Source organism: Crocodylus porosus, unplaced genomic scaffold (genome assembly GCF_001723895.1).
Source record: "Crocodylus porosus isolate Cpor-Errol unplaced genomic scaffold, CroPor_comp1, whole genome shotgun sequence".
NCBI classification, from domain to species: domain Eukaryota; kingdom Metazoa; phylum Chordata; order Crocodylia; family Crocodylidae; genus Crocodylus; species Crocodylus porosus.
Window position 1 is genome coordinate 17,634,331 of NW_017728943.1, and position 20,903 is coordinate 17,655,233.

At 43.5% G+C, this 20,903-nt stretch overlaps 1 protein-coding gene across 1 annotated transcript; it reads right to left on the bottom strand.

The window, feature by feature from the left end:
* Positions 1-13,584: 13,584 nt before the first annotated feature.
* LOC109319326 (apovitellenin-1-like) lies at positions 13,585-16,797 on the bottom strand. The gene is made up of 4 exons (XM_019548804.1): positions 16,698-16,797; positions 15,222-15,320; positions 14,558-14,720; positions 13,585-13,956 (listed from the first exon to the last, which is right to left on the bottom strand). Exons 2-4 carry the CDS (start codon positions 15,280-15,282, stop codon positions 13,863-13,865), a joined length of 318 nt encoding a protein of 105 aa, XP_019404349.1. The 5' UTR covers positions 15,283-15,320; positions 16,698-16,797; the 3' UTR covers positions 13,585-13,862.
* Positions 16,798-20,903: the final 4,106 nt, after the last annotated feature.

The following is a 20,903-nucleotide window of genomic DNA, read 5'->3' on the forward strand; positions in this document are numbered from 1 at the left end:
CCCGTCATTTTTGACCGGCAATTGGCTGGTTAATGATGTAAAATCTATGGTTACACAAGGGATGCCCTTTTGTTTTTTCCCTCAGTCTGAGGCAAAGGTAAATCAAATTGTGAAATTGTGTGGCACCCTGGTGAGTAAAAAGAATGAAACTGGGTCAGTGGTTTTAATTTCAGTCTAATTCCTGCAGTGCTGGTAGAAAACAAATTGTTTTGTCCATGAAGCAAGATTTAGAAAGAAAGTGCAATATTTGCAGCAAGGATGCCAGCCACAAACACTCAGGGCATTTGCCATATAGTCACATGCAACTGCTTGACAAAACACACCCAATTTTCTCCTGTATGTGGATTTAAAAAACTGCATAACCAACCACATGATTACCCTCAATGCCCATTTTCCCTGTCACTCAGTCCTCCCCGCTCCAACAGAACCACACAAACATCTACCTGCACCCTCACAAACCACTGAGTCACTTTAGTGAGACAAGAGAAAACACACAAGTACTCTACAGTGGGGCTGTCCAACTTCTAAGTGACGGGATCACATGCCTCACAGACTGCACTAGCAGGGGAATCATGACCCACAGACCACACCAGTAGGGATCATGGGCCTCCAGGCTGCATGCCATATGGATGCCCCCCAATGCACCATGCACCCACACCTCCCCCTGCTGTATTATGTGCCTGTATGCCCCCTGCCACACTGCTGAAGTAATCCCACATGGATGCTCCCTCTCCCACTACTGCACAACACAGATGCCCCACTGCCTCACCACACAGCATCAGCCTCAGCCTGAGTGTCCCAGCACTGTGCCATGCCACACAGCATCCCCCCCTGTGGCAGGCACAGAATGTGGAAAGCCAGAAGACAGAAGGGAAGCCCAGAGATAGGGGAGTCATGGCGAGGCAGGAGCCTGGGGACTGTGATTTAACCCCTCACAGGCCACTAGTTCAACACCTACACTATATATAGAACACAGCTTGAATACTTTGATACGTACAAACAAGAGGAAAAGACTGCAGCAGATAAAGTTCATTCAGAGCAAGAGAGGATGCAGGGAACAGCAGAGACCGTTTTAAGAGCCCTAGTATAAATGCATTTTTCTAGCTAAAATTAATAGCTAATTATGATCAATTATAAGAGGGGATGCCAAAAGGATACATCACTTCCAGGAAACAAAAGAGAAGGCTGCCAGAAGACCCTGTATCTAGATGTTCTTTATTCTTTGTGTTAACAGAATAGCCTCATGCTGTTAGATATTGTACACAGACACTAAGACTGCATCCAGATGAGCAAGGATATGCACTTGCAGCACAAAAGTAGCGGTGGCACAAATCTGTGGCACTACTTTGTGCCTCAGTGCCTGCCCCTGCACATGTTCAAGGACACATTTTCCCACTTTGGGCAAACTGCCCTTGCCCAGCTCCTCCTAGTTCCTGTCATGCTGGAGCAGCACGGGTACAAATGGAGCAGCAGAGATGCTCTGGCCAGAAGTGAGAGCGTTTGTTTGTTCTGGCACATGCTATTTTTCCATGGTCTGAGCTGCTTTTTCCCGGCTTTTTTTTCCCACTACCAGTTTTGCCCCCACACTGCAAATCTGCACAGCAGGGCACACTTTAATGTTCTATGCATACAGTTTGTAGTGCCACAAATCATACATGCCTACTTTTCTGGATGCATCCTTAGAAAAAGTTCCAGCTGTGGGCACTTAACAGACAAAGCCACAGATAAATTATATGAGTTGTCCAAGGTTACCTAGCAGGCTTGCAGTAAAGGTGTAACTCCAATCCAGATCTCCTGACTCCCATCCTGGTGCTTTACCCACCAGCCCCCACTGCCCCTGAGAACAATTAGTTCATAAGCATTGATTCCACCCAGTAAGCTTATTTTCCCTTAAGAATATTGTGGCACAACGAAACTGAGAAGTAAAAAGGTTCAATGAATGAATAAACAGACAAAACTAAGGAAGGACTTTGGAAAAAAGCTATGCTCTGATATAGAAAGTTGAACAATTTTAAAAGGCAAAAAGCCAAATATATTAACAACAAACATCTGATGAATCAGGCTAGCACTCGGAAAGAGAAAATATTCTAGGGCAGAATTACCAAATGCAGAGATGACTTAAACTGGGTCTTTCTGATCAGTAAGAGGGAGAAAAATGTTGCTGGACAATTCCTTCTCTCATGGACAAATAGCCTCTAACAGTCAGGGCTCTATCAGAGCAATTGAAAGTACAGGCCGGAGGCCTTGTAAACTTAGTCACTTTGTAGCCCAGCTCCATGTCATTGCTATGTGAAACTGCTGAGACACTTGGAAGTATATGAAAGGGAGACTGTAATCTTCTGTGTCTGCTCTTTATTCCAGTTTCATGTCCAGTTACTAGTAGCTATGGATTCTAACATTACCTCTACCTCCACTTTCACTCATGGAAACTTGAAGTCAGCGGGCAAAATTCTGCTTCCAGAGAAGTCAATGGGAGTGGTATATCCTTAATTGCGCTGCTGGCCTTGCCCCCGCCTCCCCATAGCCCAGCTCCTTGGAGGTGGCAGTGGCACTGGCCAGCTCCGTCCCTTCATGGTGATGCTCTGTTCCTGGCAGAGGTGGATGGAGGAGACGGACTGGTACGGTGGAGCGCCATGATGGTGGGGACGCAGGGGATGGCCCCGCCCACCTGCTTTGTCCCTGCCATCATGGCGGCGCTTCACTGTCCCACTCCATCCCTGCCATTCCCTGGAGGTGAAGGCGGCTAGTGTATACATAAAACTTCTAGATCTATATAATATTTATATATGCACAATTTAAATATTCAGACTCAAAAGTTTCATGTGCGTGTATGTGTCTGTGTGTATGACACATACACACAACTTTTGAGCCTGAGTCAGACAGCCAGGACACAGGGTTGAAAATGTAGAAAGTACAGATGTAATCTGCAGAAAAAGGAGAAATCTAAGAAAGACCATACCGAACTTAGCCACTGCTTTTCTCTCAAAACAGTTCAAGAGTGCTGCACAGACATAATGATCAGGATATGGTTCCCTTTCCACTTTGATGAAAGGCATGCATCTCTAGGATGCAATGCGAGGCAGCATCTTAGCTTTTTTTCTTGAGAGGAATGTGATCAATCAAAGTAAAAGGTCAAAGGCCTGCCTCAGCCTGGTAGTCTGTCTCACTAGCATGGTACAGGGCCTACTCATAACACACAAGGGAGAGATGTCGCATCACGCCTGGATGACTTTGCTCCAGAGCTGGAGTGATCATGCAACACTTACAGCTCAACTGACTGGAGGCAGCCTTTGATATGACTAGTCCATGGCTCAAATTTACATCTCTGGATCCACGGTGATACCTCACTCACCCTGCTCTGGGCTCCTCTAGTCAGGGGGAAAGAAAGAAGTAACTGTTGGTTATTTTTCCCCTAATTAGAAAGGAAGTAGGTCACAGAGGGAACTTGTGGTAGCACAGCATTCCTTCAGAGGCTGATAACATCAGCAGAAACCAGACCATAGTGCTAAGGCACAGGTGGCCTCCTTGGTGGCAAATGGCCTTGGTTCAACTGAAGAGCTTAAGATCCACTATGGGTAAGTCTCTAGCACAATTAGGAGTGACTGTGGCTCAGGTAATCATTTTCCTGCTAGATTCAATCTAGCTAGCATAGGTTATATGAAAACACAGCATCAGGGCCTGCAAGCACATAATATATAGGTCTTCTTGGGACTCAGAGCTCAAGAAAGCTTAGGTATCTTTGTTTCAGTTAGTCTCTAAGGTACATCTCTACCCTGACTTCTGTGAAACCTGGGTCTCCAGCCTGCTTTGACGCTCATACTTCCACTTCTTCATAATAAGTACTTACCAGAGCAAGCTAATTTAGAAGACAGGCATTCTTAATGTTCACACCTTCAGCTGCAATGTAGATACACTATGGTATAAATCATGGGGGCTCCCTGGTTTAGAAGGTCAAATACTCTTCCACTTTTAGGAAAAGGGAAGGGTTTATTCTTTGCTCCACTATAGAACAATCAGATGGAAACTTTCAGTGGGGAGAACCTGAAAAAGGATACATCTGTTGCACCCTACAAAAATAAAACTCCACCTTTAAGCCCAAAGCCTGGCATGAAATCAAAGCTGTCTGAAACAGTACTGAAGAACTGTAAAAGGAAGATTAGAATGGAAACAGGATCTGTGCTACAGAGCACACACTAGAATATTTACTTTCAGTTTTACAAAAAACCAAAAAGCAGCTGTCATTTGTCTTGAGCTAGATTCAACCTCAGCAGGGAGTGGCAACATTACTATAAAAAATGAACTAAAGATTTCTTGCATAAGATGAACAAGGTGTTTTTTATTGTGTGAAAAGCAGAAATGGGGATATGGTTGGTAGAGGGGGAAGAGAAACAGATGAGTTTGATCCATAAAGTGTTGGTGTCAGAATGCTGTAGATTACTGCCATGGCCAGAGCCTTTCCCAGGCAGAAGGCGACAAGCGACAATATTTAGTGTTTTCCTTTCAATCATATTACATCCAGAAAAGTGTTTTCACTTATGCTTTAACGTGGAGTTATCTGAGCGCAGTATCTCTGACCTGAGCATCTAATAATCACCTCACTCCCCCAATCATAAAATTGGATTATAATCATGAGCTCTCAAATAATTATAATTGATGTTTTAGTTGCTTTCTGGCTTTTGAACTTTTAGGTTTATGCTTAGGTTGCACTTTCAAGCTTTTCTCTCCCTCCACAAAAGCTAGAAACATTCATTTAAAAAAAAAAGACAGAGCTAAGGAAGTTTTAGAAACATTTATGAACAAATATTAGCAATACTGGACTTTCAACTAACACAAATTAATCAAAGTATTCTAAATGCTAGTCTAGACACTCCACAAACATTTCTTCCAGGATACAAAACTTTGTGGTTTGCTCCTTAGTCTGTGTAAACTCTGTTGTGTCCTGGAACAAGCCCTTGTGGAACCAGGGATTAGCTTTTATAACTTGTTAGCTTTCTTTACTTAATCAAATTCCAGTTAACTAGAGTTGGCAAAGGTCTGTACTAATTATGTCATGTTAAAACAGGGGTTTAAAAAAGACCTCCCAAAAAAACATAACTCCCAAAACCACCCTCCATTTTATATATAGACAAGTAATTGACGACTAACAGGACAGGCTGGAGGAAATAATTTAAGTGAAGAGTTTTAAAAATCTGACCATTATTAATTAAAAGCAAATGGATAGAATTTAAGTAGTAGAAAGATCTTTCTTATGGGTAATGAAGTTATTTGGCATTTTATATCCTGTTTACAACACTGGCATTTTCTTAGCAGATAAAGCCAGGCACACTTGCTAAAAGCAAAGTGTGAGTCAAAGGTTTTTCATGAAACATTGTTTTTAAAATATCTTAAAGAATAAATCATCAAGATAGCACAAAAGTCTCTTTCCTTTATATATAAAAGGGATTATTTTTGAGCTATTGTGATGATACTTTGACATATGTTCGTGTGCATATAAACATGTCAGGCAAAACATTTGTGTATGACTTGTTGCTTCAATGATGGCTATCAGAGAATGGACTCTCGCTTTGCTCAAAGTGCGCCTGGCTTGATCTGCTAGGAAAATATATAAAAGGGATTGTTTTTGTGCTATCTTGATGATTCTTTTATTTGGAAGAAATAATAACCTGGTGATCCAAAGTAAAATTATTCTCTGTATTCAAGAAGCTCTGATAAGTGTATTTGTAAAATTGGATTCCATCTTTTATTGAGCCTGTATTCTTATCTAAATGGTGATACCTGATTTTACATCTTAAACACCCTTGCCCTTCCTTGAAAAAAAAAGAGTATAAAACACTCTATAAAACCAGCTATAAAAAAAGACTTAACTCAAATAGAGTTTTGACCACCCCCCCTCACCCCACCGTAAGGGAGAAGCACAAGAAACTCCAGAAAGTCACATTGAGACTTTGCTATTGATTTAGTGGAAGGTGCTCAGACAGACACTTTTGCGACGCACAACAGTTTAGAAGAACCATAAGACAGATAGTTTACGAACTCATTTCTTACAGTGGTGCATTCTCTTGACAAAAGACTAAATACAACTGTAAAGGAACCTCAGATTTGGCTTTATATAATAAGAAAGATTTGTTTTTTAAAAACTACTTCAGCATTATGCTGAATTACAGAACCAAGAATAATAAGCGTCTCATGGCTTAAATGGCTGTACCCTGCATCCTTGTACTCTGCAAACATTTACATCCTCAAGAGGTCCTAAATATTACATTTAAGCAAAATTAATAATACCCAGTTCTTAACACATCTCTTTGTATGGGCTATTTGGGAGGGTATAGTTTATCCACTACCAAAATAGAAAAAAATATTAAGAAATTAATTAATTCCTTCACTGCCCAAGGGCAAAGGGCACTCCAGCTCTTAGAGTTTTTTTAGGAGTTAATTTCTCTTCTCCCTAAAGCAACTGTTTCAATAATTTCTCAACAGCCATGTCAAATACATTTTCTCTTTAACCTCCAGCCCAGCTCTCTTGAGGTAGAGTTTAGTGATGGAAGCAGTTAACTATGAAACTAATTCACCTGCACATGGAGACACAGGAGGAACTCCCAGTTACAGTTCAAGGTGGGAAAGAGGGGTGAAGCATCTTTGCAGATGAAGTACCTACAGTCTTAGGCGACATTGAAATTCCACCATGCTTGTACTGCTCCTTTCACTTATTAACATATTTAGCAAGTGGTGCAGCAATGGTACTTTTCACTTGAATCCTTTTCTTGGACTCTCTTTTCCTGGCACACCCCGAGTAATGCATTCTGCCACAAGATGCCAGATAGGTGCCAGATATGTATAGATGTATATCTAGTGTTGTAGGAAACACAGTGTGTTACATTCTTTGAGTAGTGGTGTGGGACTTAATAACTAAAGACTGCATCAGAAGGCATACTTAGAAGGGGACAGATTTAAATTTGCATATGCCATCTAAAATTTTGGGATTTCTCTGAGATGGCTTCTGGAGGGAACTTCACATTCTCTCAAAGAAAAGAAATGAGGATAGAAAATATGGATGCCACAATCGGGTACTATCAACTAAATAACACAGTTCAGAGGTTTTACCAAGCACTGTCTTCATCACTACACTCCCTGCCCAAATTACAGGTCTCCCTCCCTCACTAAAGGTATGCATTCATACTAATGTAATGAAGGTTGACAGATAAAAGGTGGTATCCTTACTTAGGTTTTTTTTTTAAATCAGAATCCTCAGATTGAGCTAGCTGCAATTTTCATGCCAGCCACCTCCAAAGCAGCTTCTGTGCTTTGGGGAAAAATAATGCTTCCCACAGGGTGTCGTTTCAGCTGACTATGCCAGCTAACAACTTACTCACCCTACTCCAAACAAAGTTTGAGAGTGTTGTATAGGGTCTAATCCACTCCCCTCCTAGGATTTGCCTTTGTGGACAGAAATCTTTTAAGGATAAGACTAACTTCCTACCTTGCTCTTCCCAGTCCAGCTGCAAGCTAAGAGCTTATCCACCCTACTCCAAACAAAGCCTGCATGTGCTACAGGGGGTCTAACCTAATCCACTCCCTCCATATGATTTGGCTTTGTGGGCAACACTACTTCAAGGATTAGACTAACTCCCTGGCCTGTTCTTTCCAGCCCAGTTGCTCTTCTAGCACCCATCCTCCAAACCCCGGGGTGTATAGGGTGCATGCAGCACCTGCAGACTTGTCTGGTGTTAGGCAGGGAAGTTGTTAGCTCCCACCAAAAAGCCACTTTATCCCCCTTGCCCCAGGTGGCACCCCATGAGCTGCCTGCATCACCATAGCTTTCAGCAGCCCCCTGTCAACAGAAAGCCCCCTCCAACCCGGCCTGGGGGCTGGAAGAGTGGTGAGAAGGATTCATAGACTGTCAGGGTCTGGAAGGGACCTTGTAGCTCATGGGATCCAGTCCCTCTGCACTAGGCAGGAATAGACAACTAGGGTCAAATGACCCCAGCGGGGTGAGCATCCAGTCTCCTCTTGAAGATCTCCGGTGTAGGAGACTGCACCACCTCTGGAGAGAGCTTTTTCCACAGTCTGGGCACCCTGACTGTGAAGGATGACAGGCCTGGCCCAATATGGGGGAAAAATCCTGCTCTCCACCCAGCCCTGTGGAAAGGCCGGCACCAGGAGGAGCCTGGGCAAGGAGCAGGAGTGGGAATGAGGGATGTAAAGGAGAAGGTGGATCTGGCGCAGGGCTCCCAGGGGAGCCTCCCCCAGGACCTCAGGGAGGCTGAATTGGGTTCCTCATTCACTATTCCTCCCTCCCCATCAATTTTTCCAAGCTCAGCAACAGGTGGCGAGCAATGAGGAATGACAAAAGCTTGGAGCAGGAGGCTCGGACTCCCGCTTGCCCTCCTGAGCAGGCCGCTTCCGCCGTGGCGGGCGGGCTGTGAACAAGGCTGCGGGCTGCAACCCCCCAGCAGCGGCGGGGCAGCGGGCTCGCAGTCCTACCTGGGGCTGGGAGCGCGGCCATCCCCGGCGCGGGCTCTGCTGGCTCTGCGAGGAGCCGAGCGGAGCCGGGGCTGGGAGCGGGGGGGATGGCGTGCGGAGCCGGGCGGCCGGCAAGGCATCGCGTGCGGCGACTGGGCGCGCTTTGACTCAGCGCTGCCCGCGCTGACTGATTCCTGCCTCCCGGCGCCCGGCCCCCGCACGCGAGCCCGGCGCGGGGAGAGCGCGCCAGCCGATGGCAGGGAAGGTGGGCCGGCCCCCTGAGGGGGCTGCGGAGCACCTGGCGTGTGCACACGCCATGCCACCCCCTCCCGCTGCGCTTCCCAGGCGGGGACCTGGAGCGCCTTTCCAGGGGACGGCGGGGTGCTCGCACGACGATTGGCAAGGTGAAGGCAGAGCTTTCTAGTAGACCAGGGCCTCTGGGTGCATCTGATATCTTTTATTAGACCGACTTAAATAGTTGGGGGGTGGGGAATTGAAGTAAGCTTTCGGGTTCAAAAAAAAAAAAAAAAATCCTGCCAGGCAGAGGAAATTTCTTCTGCGGTTGGGCTGTGCTCTTGGAAGCCAGAGGGTAAAAGGCTTCTGCCCTGCTGTGGGCCTTTCTGAGCTCTTGGCAACAGAAGAACTGGTCTAGGGTTTCTCCATGGGCAAAAAACAAGCCCAGACTTAAGAGCTGGTCTTGTCTGAGGGGGGCTCAAGTCTGCGGAGGGCTGCTTCCACTCTACAGAGTCTGGGTGGGTGCCTCCAGTCTGTGGGCATTGTCCAGTGCACTCTACTCGGTGTCATAGAAAATCACAGAATCATGGAAGTGACTTTCTTGATGCGATGGGTTTGCCACTTTGAATATGAAACAGAAAAGCCTTTCCCTGGATGTTCATAGAAAATGAGGGTTGGAAGGGACCTCAGGAGGGCATCTAGTCCAGCCCCTGCCCAAAGCAGGACCAACCCCAACTAGATCTTTCCAGCCAAGGCTTTGTCAAGTCAGGCCTTAAAAAGCTTCAGGGATGGAGACCCCACCACCTCTCTAGGTAACTTGTTCCAGTGAATCACCACCCTCTTAGTGAGAAAGATTTTCCTAATATCCAAGTTAAACCTCCCTTCTTGCAACTTGAGACTATTGCTCCTTGTTCTGTCATCTGTCACCACTGAGAACAGAGGTGCTTGGTACACTCGCTTTGAACCTATGACCTCACTACCATCCCTGTTTTCTCTTCAGTTATCCCCCCAAATCAGTTGACATATACCCAATAGCCACCCCCTCCCAATAACAGGGGAGTAGCCATTGTTCTATGGGTGTCAAGCCCATGTTAGCCCCTTTTGTCAAATAGGTAAGTCTGAAAAAGTTTAAGTGCCAGTGCTTCAAGTCACCCAGAATTTCCCACATGCGTTTAGGTGGAGACTAGGGCAGGAGTCAGCCCTGCAGGCTAAAGGGTCTTGACCCAAGGCCCCTATTAATCCCCTCTCTCCATGCCTTCTTTCTTCAGGATACAAGGCAACTTGTGAGTGATACCTGTTATTGGACCAACTGTACAGTTGGGAGAGAGTTAGACAAGCTCTGAGGTACAAGGCACCCTTCTTCACCTGGCTGCAACACCATTCTGTGTTTCAGGGGGATTTGACCAAACCCTGCAAGAAACCAAAGTCTAAAGCACCTAAGTAATTAAATTGACTTAATTTCAGCTGTGTTGTGTAAACGACTACCTGCTAACCAAAAAACCCAAAAACAAACCCCCCCCCTGAAAAAACAAGGCTGTGGGTTGCTAACAGTTTGAACTAATCGAATAACAAAAACAGCTTTCTGGTCCTATTTAAAGCCACTTATAGTTTGTTTACAGTAAACAGTTCCTTTGTGAACAAGTGACCTTTTCCCCAACTATTTCTCATCATTTTTTTCCATTTTCAGCCTGTAATATTTTTGGTAATAATTACTTGAAATATTTTATTGGTTGAAACATATTTATTAACACCTGGGTTTTCAGTAATTGCATTTTTATAACTTTTTAATAAAAATGTTTTAATATGGTCTATTAAAATACACAAATGTTTTAAAAAAGGAGATTGACTTTTGGTGCAATTAACTGAGCCTAGTAACTTAAGTTCTGATTGCTTTCATAATGAGTTTTCCTTTTTTTCCCATAATTTATCTTTTTGCAAAAAAAAAAAAAAGACTTGAAATAAAGTTGCTGTTTATTTGAATATTTTTGGCACTATTCATTATAAAAATAAAGTACATCCAATCTTTATCAATTTTTTGTTAATCTTCATCCTTTGAAAGATTTTAGTCATTGAAACTACATTGTGTGAACTGTCCTATGCCAAACAGTATCCAAAATCAGCCAGTTTGCAAATGATTCTGAAAACAATGCATCCTACTATTTGGTGAATAGTTTAACATAAAGAAGACATTTCAGAAATTGGGAGCATACACTGCATAATTCATCCATCTAAAAAAAAGTCAATAATTTTAAAAAAATTAATTCAGAGATATTGTTGAAATAACCACAAACTGGTGATTATTACTCAAAACGCAAGTATCACTTAAGTTGTATTTTTTTCTGACAGCCCTCCTTTCAGAGGTTCTCAAAGTACCTTAGCAGGAATGATTTGAAATGGGGGGAAGTCAGAGAAATGCTTTCTCCCTCTCCATTTCACAGATGTAGACACTAAATCATAAAGAAGTTAAGTGCCATGTCCAAAAGTCAAATGGTGAATCTGTGGGAGTAAAATATACCAGTACATTGCCCCACTCTCATTTTCTATGCTATTCCACTGGATCACAAAATGCTGTTTCAGCTTGGAAACAGATGCTCACCATTGCTTTGCCCCAGTTCCAACTCTGCCATCTTTTCATTCTTTCCATTTTTTTTCCAAACAGATGAATTAAATTAGCGGAGCCAGGCAGAAGGGTAGAGGAAAGAGGCATTCACATTCTTTCTACTTGTAGATTATGCTAGATTGGCAAATTACAGAAAACCTTTTTCAATACAATTAAACACACACATGCAGGCACTGGTGGAAAAGAAAAAAAGATTAGGGAATTCAACAGATGCATATACAAAGAACTTTCGTCTTACTCATATTTCTCCATAGGCTAACGTAGCAGAAATAACTGGTCATCACTTAGGTTGGTAAGATTCAGAATGGGTATATTATTGAAGAAGATTGGAAGGACTTCTAGTAAGTATTCATTAGCATCCAAAACGTTGCAGATTTTAGCACAGATTATTACTCTGAAAATCCATATTGGAAGTATGTTCTTTGCCTCCTACAACCATCAGGCGAGAGAGAAGAAAAACCCAACAGCAACTAGCTGCAGTATACTACCAGTACTTCAAAAACAGTGTCTTCACAAATAGATATACACGTATTCAAAGGAGCAACCTAAAAATCATCCATTTTGAAACAGATAGGACAATCAGCATTATGAGCTGCCATGTGCCATACAGGCTATTTTCTGCCAACCCCAGACTCCCAGCCTTATTAAGCATAAATTTATTTTTTCTGCAAAATAATTGGAAGATAAGTACAGCTGGAGAAATAACCTAGCTCCTTGAATGACTCAGTGAGAGGGATGGACTTAGACTACAGTGAAAGGGGAGAGAGAAGGAAAGAGCAAAACAGCAGGCTGTCAAACACAAGGAGTGGCATGCAGGTAGGAAATTGTTTTTATAACGGAAATAGCTGCTTTATTTTTCATGTGGTAAACTCCCTCATCAGCTCAAGTTGCACTCTGCTCAGTTCATTCTTCTACATACAAGGAGGTACAGGAGGTGTGTTTGCACATGTGTGCACAAGAAAGGAAACACAAAAAGCACATGACGAAACCAGTAGCAACCAAGAAGTCCACAAAACAGTTTGTCAAGACAGCGGTATCAGGATCCAAGGCAGAGAAATAGGTGAGGCAATTTACAGGGCTGTGGTCAAGAACTGACTTATTCCAGTGACCTTGTTTTTGGTTCCACAAAGCTGGTTCCAAGCACCAGTGCAGAGCTAATGCTTGCTTTGCAATAGGAAGACTGATTTTTTTTGACAGTCCAAGCAAGGATCTTCCTGTCTTGAGGAGTAAGAAGGCATTGCCCCCCCCACACACTTCCCAGCCACCTACTCTAGCTTCTGCCCCAAACTCCTAGTGTGATAATGCACAAATCACCTACCTTCTACACCTCTGTTTACATAACTGTAAGATAGAGATTTCCTTACCCAGCCTGGGAGAGGGTTGAAATGAGAAGTGGAAAGGACCTTTTGGACCATAAGTCCTTGCTATTTCAGGCAATCGCATCATAAAATCCCATTCATAAACCTATCAAGCTCCATCTTAAAAGCTAAATTTTTTTTCACCCACCTTATTTTGACAGAAGGGGTGCAGTGGAAAGAAAGGGCAGCTAAAGCAGCTCACTGCCACTCAAGACAGGAAGTCGAAGCCTTGCTCAGGATTTGTGCCAAAGACTGTCCACAGCAGACCTAGTCATTCAGGGTAGGGTGTCAGAAGCAGACAGACAAGATGGTTCCCAATTCCCATCTCACCTCCTTGTGTGCCATTGGAGACAAAAACATATGCCTTACCCACCCAGCCCCACAGGTTGTTAGGCGCAGGAGAGCTTTTGACTCCTGTTGAAAGGCTGTTGCAGAACCTTGCTGCAATGCTGATTAGAAAGCCTCTGATTCCCAGCCTAGATTTATGCACAGACTGTTTATACACAATTACTTTTCTAGGTAAGTCAGTATCTTCCAATGGAAAATGTTTTACAGGTGCCAGACTGTATTAGTTTCAATTAGATGTAGATGCAGTTAGATGCAGTAACTGGGAACCCAGCTGGTGCTAAAATCTGTAGTACTCAGTGTCAGAAGCATCTGTAGGTCTGTGGACTGTTGCAGACACCAAAGAAACCACCTGCTCCAACACATGTGTGAGATGTTACATTCATGTGGATGCTATGGAAGAAAGGAGTAGTTCTTGAGCTTGGTTTTGCTCACCAGGAAGATCTTCCATATCACGAGACCATATGAATCATGCCTCTTCCTTTGTATATCAGTTCTCTCCACAGAACAGGATGCTTAAGTGGACAGTGGTTGTATAATATTGAATGCAAAGGAGGAAACAGAAGGAACTGTAATGCAATCAAAGTTTTATTAGAAAGGGCTATACTGTTAAAGGAGAAATTGGCTTCCTAAACAGCTACAGAGATACAGCTACTTGGCAGCTCTGTTATTAGTACCACATTTTTTTCTTCAAGGTTATGGGTTTCCTAGTCTTTAAAGCTTCCACCCCCTCTAGTGGCAATATTGGGGAATATGAGGAATATTCTGCTCAGTCCATAGGGAGAGAGGACACTGTTGAAAACTGGCTACACATTCAGAGACGTGACTTGTCTTGATCCCGCTACTTAGGCTTCCTCATTCTTCCACAGACCCTTTATTTTTTCCACCAGTTGTTCAGCCATCACAGTGATTTTAGCGGTTTCCTTGATCAAAAAGTTCCTGCAGGAGACAATGATGTATTAGCAAGGTATGCAGATGGGTGTGGGAACCTCTTATTTTCAGTAGTCAAAAGGCTGCTGTTCCCTTGTCTTGGCCTATAAAGCTAATCTGGCCTGACAGCTTAGCATAATAGTGTGAATGTAGAGCTCTACAGCTGTCCTGAAAAGACTCACTTCAAAAGGCAGGATAGGTCTGGGGACTTCTTGTGAATGGAATGGTACCTCTCAAGTGAACGCATTTCTGGCTTTTGCTTGCCAGCATCCATTGCCTGAGGAATATTTACTAACAGAATCAATCCATCATGTGTCCTAATTTATTCTCTGGGATTCCCTCTCTCAGACAGTTAAAAACAGACACCACCAGTTCATGTGCTTCCAGATAGGCCCAGTACAGCTGATTATGGGTCATCACATGTATGTACTCAAGAGGGAAGAATTATACTTTGATGGACGGGATTAAGAATGTGTATTCTGCTCTGTGAGAGGTTGCTTGGTCTGTTCTCCCAAGGATCTTGGTCTCTGGAGAATAACCATATTTCCTTACTCTCCTTTCTCCTTTCCTACCTCTAGTCAAAAAAAGAAATTCAGAAACCATTTCATACCTGGTCTCAGCAATGCCTGGTATCCGAACAGCATCTGCCAAGAACTGCCCAACTCTAGGAGACACTTTGTTCACGGATTCATATATGTAATATACAATTGTGTCAGGTATGACCAGCCAGTCACGACGGACGTGTCTCTTTTCAATTGTCTTTGCACTCACTTCTGGAGAGAAGAAGGGAAAAAGACTATTAAGCACCTCTAATGACCATTCTCATCAATGGCACCAAGTCCTTCATAGGTCTGCAGTGGAAAGGTACTGTATGGAAACTATTCAAGGACGCAGAGCCTCACACTAGAATTCCTGTGCACCATGATTCAGAGGCCTGCCTCCAAAAATAGAGCCCATGCACCTACTAGTAGTGGCACCTAGAGCCTGGAGGTATGTAGCAGAACCTGATATAGCACACTACCACCAGTGCTCAAGCACCTCTGTGGACAGTAGCACCTACTGGGCAGAGCACTAGTACCAAGATAAACCCATCAGTCAAGAGGTGTCAGGGATCCTCTAGTGCAATTCACTCATGCTGTCAAGTCATGGTGAAAATCCAAGTTTCAAGTTTCTGCCTTCATTTGTGGCTGGGATAGGCTTGGGTAAGAGTAAGCTAAATGCATATAAAGCTGAGGGATGCCCCAGATAGACTGAAGAGCTTTTGTCAGACTTACCAGAGAAACTGGTGCTGAGAAGCATTACAAGGGCTATAGCCACTGCCCTTGACAGAAGCATGGTTTGTAGTGCAAGTTCAGAGCAATAGGTACAGAAACCTGCAGGAAGCACAAGTTAACCCTTTGATCATGGCATATCTATTCAACATGTCACACTTAACTTGTAGCAGGCAGGGTTTTTTCCTTCCTATTTAGCATTCTGTTTTTTCTTTTCTTTTTCTATTAAATAGCCAACCTAATTCAATACAAAATGATGATATAGTATTTTATTAAGTTGCTATATTAAAGGTGCATGAATAAGGAAAGCATCTGAGGTGATCATGTGTTTAACTAAAAATTATTTATCCTATAGAGGATCTAAATTGCCACATTGCCAGACAGAAGCAAACTTCTAACCTGATAGGGAGTAACAACAACAATTAGCTTTCCACCTGCACAGACAAAGTTTAAAAAGTAATATTGTAGGGGTTCTTGCATCTTCTCACATAGTACCTCCTTATTGCTGTTATTAGACATAGGAGACTGAATGAAATGGAACAATGGAATGGTTAAATCATTTTTGTTTCTACAACAGGGAAAAGATGGAAGCAGAAGTCCAGAAGGGTTTCATCTGTCCTGTTTATCCTGGGATTTGCTAGAAGCTTATGCAGCTAGCAAGCAGTATTAAAAGTACACTAAAACATTAGTATTGTTGCAGTTAGCAAAGCAGTACGAGGACTGCTTCGTTTTCATCCAGTCTCTTCTCTCTGAATACTTACTAGAGGATCCTTGGAAAACCAGTATTACAGGAGTCAAAGCCAGAAGGTTAAAGTTAACTACAGTTTTTCAACTATTTAGACCAAAAAGAATAATTTACACTGGAGGATGTTAACTCTGTAGTCAAGTTACATCACCTCCGGACATATGGAGAAGTCACTAAAGCTAAGGCGTCTCATGGCAGGAAAGGTGGGTGGGCTACCTCCTGAAAAGGCTAGGTTTGCTGAATTTGTGCCAAGTGGCTACTAATCAAGGCTCATGATTAGTGTACCAGCAACTGCTTGCTGTAGGTTGCCGTGTTAGTATACATTTCCTAACCTTAAATGCTATTCCTTTAATGGTACCTAGGCAGTTGATAACTGCTGTCTAATGCTTACAGATAGTTCACTTAGTTTCCTTTCTACTTTTTAATCTTATGGCCAGATTTTCTCCAGACTTGAGAGACCATTTGCACCTTGGTCTGTCTCCTCCTGCCTTGGACCTGCCATGAAACACATTAGTGGGTTCCTGTTCCTAGTAGATGAATTTTACCCTCCCAAATTTATAAACTATTACTGCCTCGGAAATAGGGAGGAGAGCTAATAGCTTGAGTAAATCAGACCTTTGCCAAAGGAAATTGGGTATACATAGCCCCCTAGCTCTACTGACTTCTGGATGTTCCGTATATACCAATTAGTATAATTCACACAGCTGAAAACTACAGGCTGAATTTGCTCTTACCTGTCTCTCTTATAGGCAGAGGAGGGAGAAAATGCTCATCTGGAAGCTAAGTGCTTATGCCACGTTAATATAGAGACAGCAGGGGTCAAAGGTCTTGCTTTTTCCACATTAGCTCTTTTGCAATGAGGGTTGGCTGGGTGGGATGGGCAGGAAGTGTGGAGTCCCGAGTCCTGCTCAGTTTGGGATTTGGCAATGGAGGATCAGTCCAGCTGAGCCTGAACTCTGAACCACAGCAACACAGGGTCATCGAGTCCCTTGCTGTGGCTGGCGACCAGGTCAGACAAACCCTTCCACAAACTGATCAAATTCCATTTGACAAGTGTTTACTTCATGCTCTCCTTTTCCACTGAATGCCTCAGCAGGTCCCATATATTTTTTTACTTTACCAATACTCGCTAATTATAATAAGCAATCAGATGCCTTTCTCCCATGAGGAAAAAAGAAATAGAGGGTTCAATCACCATTTAAGCTAACCAGTAACAATCAAAACATTATTTAACTCCAAAGTTGCTCTCTTGGTATAAAGCCTGAAGCATTTTAGGCACTGCCAGACATGCAGGTAAAGGTGCGATGAGATCTGATGCGTGATCCACACAACCGCACTTCCTGCCATGGCTCACTTGCAAAGCGTGACTGGGAGATTCAGAATCAGATCTCGTTACACTTTACTGCCAGGATCCCCCAGGCTCCCAGCCTCAGGGGCACACATGGCCACATGTTCAATTATTGGCATCATAGCAACCAGCCAAAGTTATTAGACATTTTTTGTGAAATATCTTTTGTAACTTATTCTGCATTTTATGATACCATTAATTGCTTAGATGTGTGGTCGGACAACAATTTAAGTTATGATTAACTGGATTATCATGTTTTAAGTGCAATGTGTGGCACAGGGAGGGGCCATAGAGCCAGAAGCTTCCCGCATTTGTAAAAGAAAGACTAACAAACAAGACTCACCGGGTATGTCTACATGATACGCTACCAGCACAGTAGTCTGATAATACTGTGCAGTAGTGCGTCACTGTACAAATGGTGCTAATATGCTACAGTACAGTAGTATTAGGATTATACAAGTACTAAGTTAAATGTGCAGTAACCACTGCTTATTAATAAATGTGTAGATGTGCCCACTGATTTGCAAAATGACTTGGCTAAAGTCACATCTTTGCAGAAGGCAGGTCTAAATTTTTTCATCAGTTGTTTCTCTTCGTAAATAAAAAGGGTTTTCATCTTGTTCTTGTTTCCTTCACTATTTTTATTATTTGAAAAAACAAAGTTTTTTCCTAAAGTAAAAAAGCTTCCTGGGGATGGAATGTAAATATTCCCCAACCCTCTCTAGTGGTGCAAGATTTAGAGCCAGATGAGAATAGATCCTCCGATTCCAGGACTTCTGCTGAAAGCACATGACTACTTTCCTGTTCTAAAAAGAAAGAACAAAACATACAAATACAAAAGAGATGCCAGTCGGTTGTAATCCACTCAGAAAAAATCCACATAGTTTACATCTGTCTTTTCACTGGAGAGCTGTAATAGTAGAACATTTTTGGAAGAATGATATAAGGCATGTTGTAGAAACTAAACATAATACAGTACTTCAAGGGCTTGATCTGTACTATGGTGCTTACTTGGGGTATGTCCAGTCTTACCCCTAACTCACCATACAAAACTCGATCTAGAGATAAGTGTAGAACTTTTACTTAGAACAGTCTAGCCTGGCAGGGAGTGTGGATTTCAGCAAAGGTTGCTAGAACTAGCAATAGAGAAGGGCTGTGCAAAATTTTGCCTGGTGTTTTGTTTCAAAGCTGTTTTGATGCATTTCAAGCTCAAAACAGTGAAACTGAAATGAAACAAAAGCCTTCAAAACAGTTTTGAAACAAAACAAGGGAACTCAAAACTTTTAGAAAGCCAGGCTTACTGGCTTCAGCGCCAGTCCCAGGTGACAGCACTCACCTCCTGTCATCCGACAGGCAGATTGGGGGCTCGCCCGTACCCCTGCGAGGGCTGCAGGTGCTGTGCTGGAGTCCTCCCAGGGGTGCAGGCCCCTGATCTGTCTGCCAGATGAGAGAAGCCAGGTGCTGCTGCTGCCTGGGACCAGCACTGGTAAGATCGCTGGTGCTGCCGGTCCCAAGGCAGGGGAGGGGCCCCGCACAAGCTGATCTGCCCCAGGCCCCACTGGCCCCAGGCGGCAGCACCCGGCTCCTGTCAGCTGGCATGCAGGTCAGGGCCGCCAGCACGCCCAGGAGGGCTGCAGGGGCTGTGCCAGAGTCGTCCTGGGGGTGCGTGCCCCTGTCTGCCTGATGGTTGACAGGAGCCAGGTGTTGCTGCTTGGGACTGGCAACAGCACCCAGCTTCTCTCTTCTGGCAGGCAGATCAGGGGCTCGCATTCCTGGAGAACTCCAGCAGTCTCTGCAGCCCTCCTGGGGGTGCCAGCAGGCCCCCGATCTGCGTGCCTGCCTGCTGCATTTTATGTTTCCCCTTAATAGCCTTTGGGTGAAACATCGAAATAGCGTCGAAACAGCAAAACAGTTTTGACGAAACGGAACAGTGCTTTCAAAAAGAAACAAAACTCAAAACGAAACACTGTTCCATTGAATCAGCAAAATGGAAGTTGAATCGGAGTGGTGCTGTTTCGCACAGCCCTATAATAGAACTCCTGCATGCTGCTCAGAAACTTGAGGCAGTTTGAATGTTTTGTACTGTTCTCATTCTTACTCAAGTTAGGTCCTTTCATGTCAACTTAACACTGACATGAATAGCAGCCCCAAAACTTGTATCTGGGCCTTTTTCTTGCCAAGAGTGGGCTGATTGATTTTTTTCGAACAAGGCAAACAACAATTGCACAACAAAGAACCCCTCATGCTCCATTTTTGGAATGGTGCCTACATTCTGTGATGATGGGCATTCTGCAAATATATAAAATAGCTATGCATGTGGTTCCATTCCGTTAGAGGGAGAATGGGAGATTTTTACATCACTCGTCAAATCTAGGGTTGGAGGGGAGCAGCTGCCAAGATCAGTATTCAGTATCTTCTCATTAGTAAGATAAGAAAATTAAATGTAGGCAAAAGTACTGCAAGGTGGATACTTAACTAGTCTTCATGCTTAATGAATATTCATCAACAGCTTGATGTCTAATAGGGGGCCAATATAGAAGCAGATTCCCCGGGGTCTCTCCTGGGCCTGGTATTATTTAGCATCTTCATTTAAGATTTGGAGGATGGAATTGAGTGCACCCTTGGATGTTTGCATAAGAAACCAAGATGAGTGAGGTTGCAAACACTTTGCAGGATAGGATTAGGATTCTGAATGACCTTGGGGAAAATAGAAATATGACTTGAAATTAATCAGATGAAATCCAATAAGGATAAAGGCAAAGTCTTGCAGTAGGACAGAACAATCACCAGGGTAAATTGTGGAATGACTGACTTGGCTGCAGTACTGTAGAAAAGTACCTGGGGATGAAAGTGGCTGAATAGGTCAATGGCACGTTCTTGCTGCAAGAAAAGGCTAATACAACCCAGTCTGCTGTTAACAGGAGTGCCACTTACAAGTTCAGGGAAATGATTCTTCTGCTCTTTCTGGCATTTGTGAGGTCTCTGGACACTGCCCTTCAAGAAAGATGTGGACAAATTTAAAAAAATCTGGCAGAAAGCAGCAAAATTTATTGTTGTCTGGAAAACACGGCATAGGGAAAAGTTTGGAAGAACTGGGAGCTAAGAGCTGGAAAAAGAGAAGACTAAGAAGGGATTTGATGACAGTCTTCAAATACCTGAAGGGTATTTATAAAGCAGATGATGATACACTATTATGTGTGGCTACAGGGAACGGTTAAAGTGTTAGAAATGCACAGCCTGCATTTCTTTCTTGATAGGAAGAAATGCTACTCAAGGTTTCTTACCTTCCCCCAGCTTCTCCCTAGTCTTTCTCATGCTGATTACAGAAGCTGGAATTCAATTATCTGTGTCCTTGAAAGGGGGGGAGATTTGAACTCTTGGCAACCTGTTGTAGTTTCTGGGCATGCTTAATTAGCTGATGCATATTTACCTCTCCGCCCTGCCTACTTAAGTAGCTAATTATACTAATAGTTCTTTGGATCACCTCGGGACCCAGTGACAAGATCATCCCTGCCGCCATGGGGAGTGCGCACTGAGCCGCCTTTTTGGGCTCGCCCAGGGGGCTTGAGACGTGAGTCGGGGTACCCGGGAG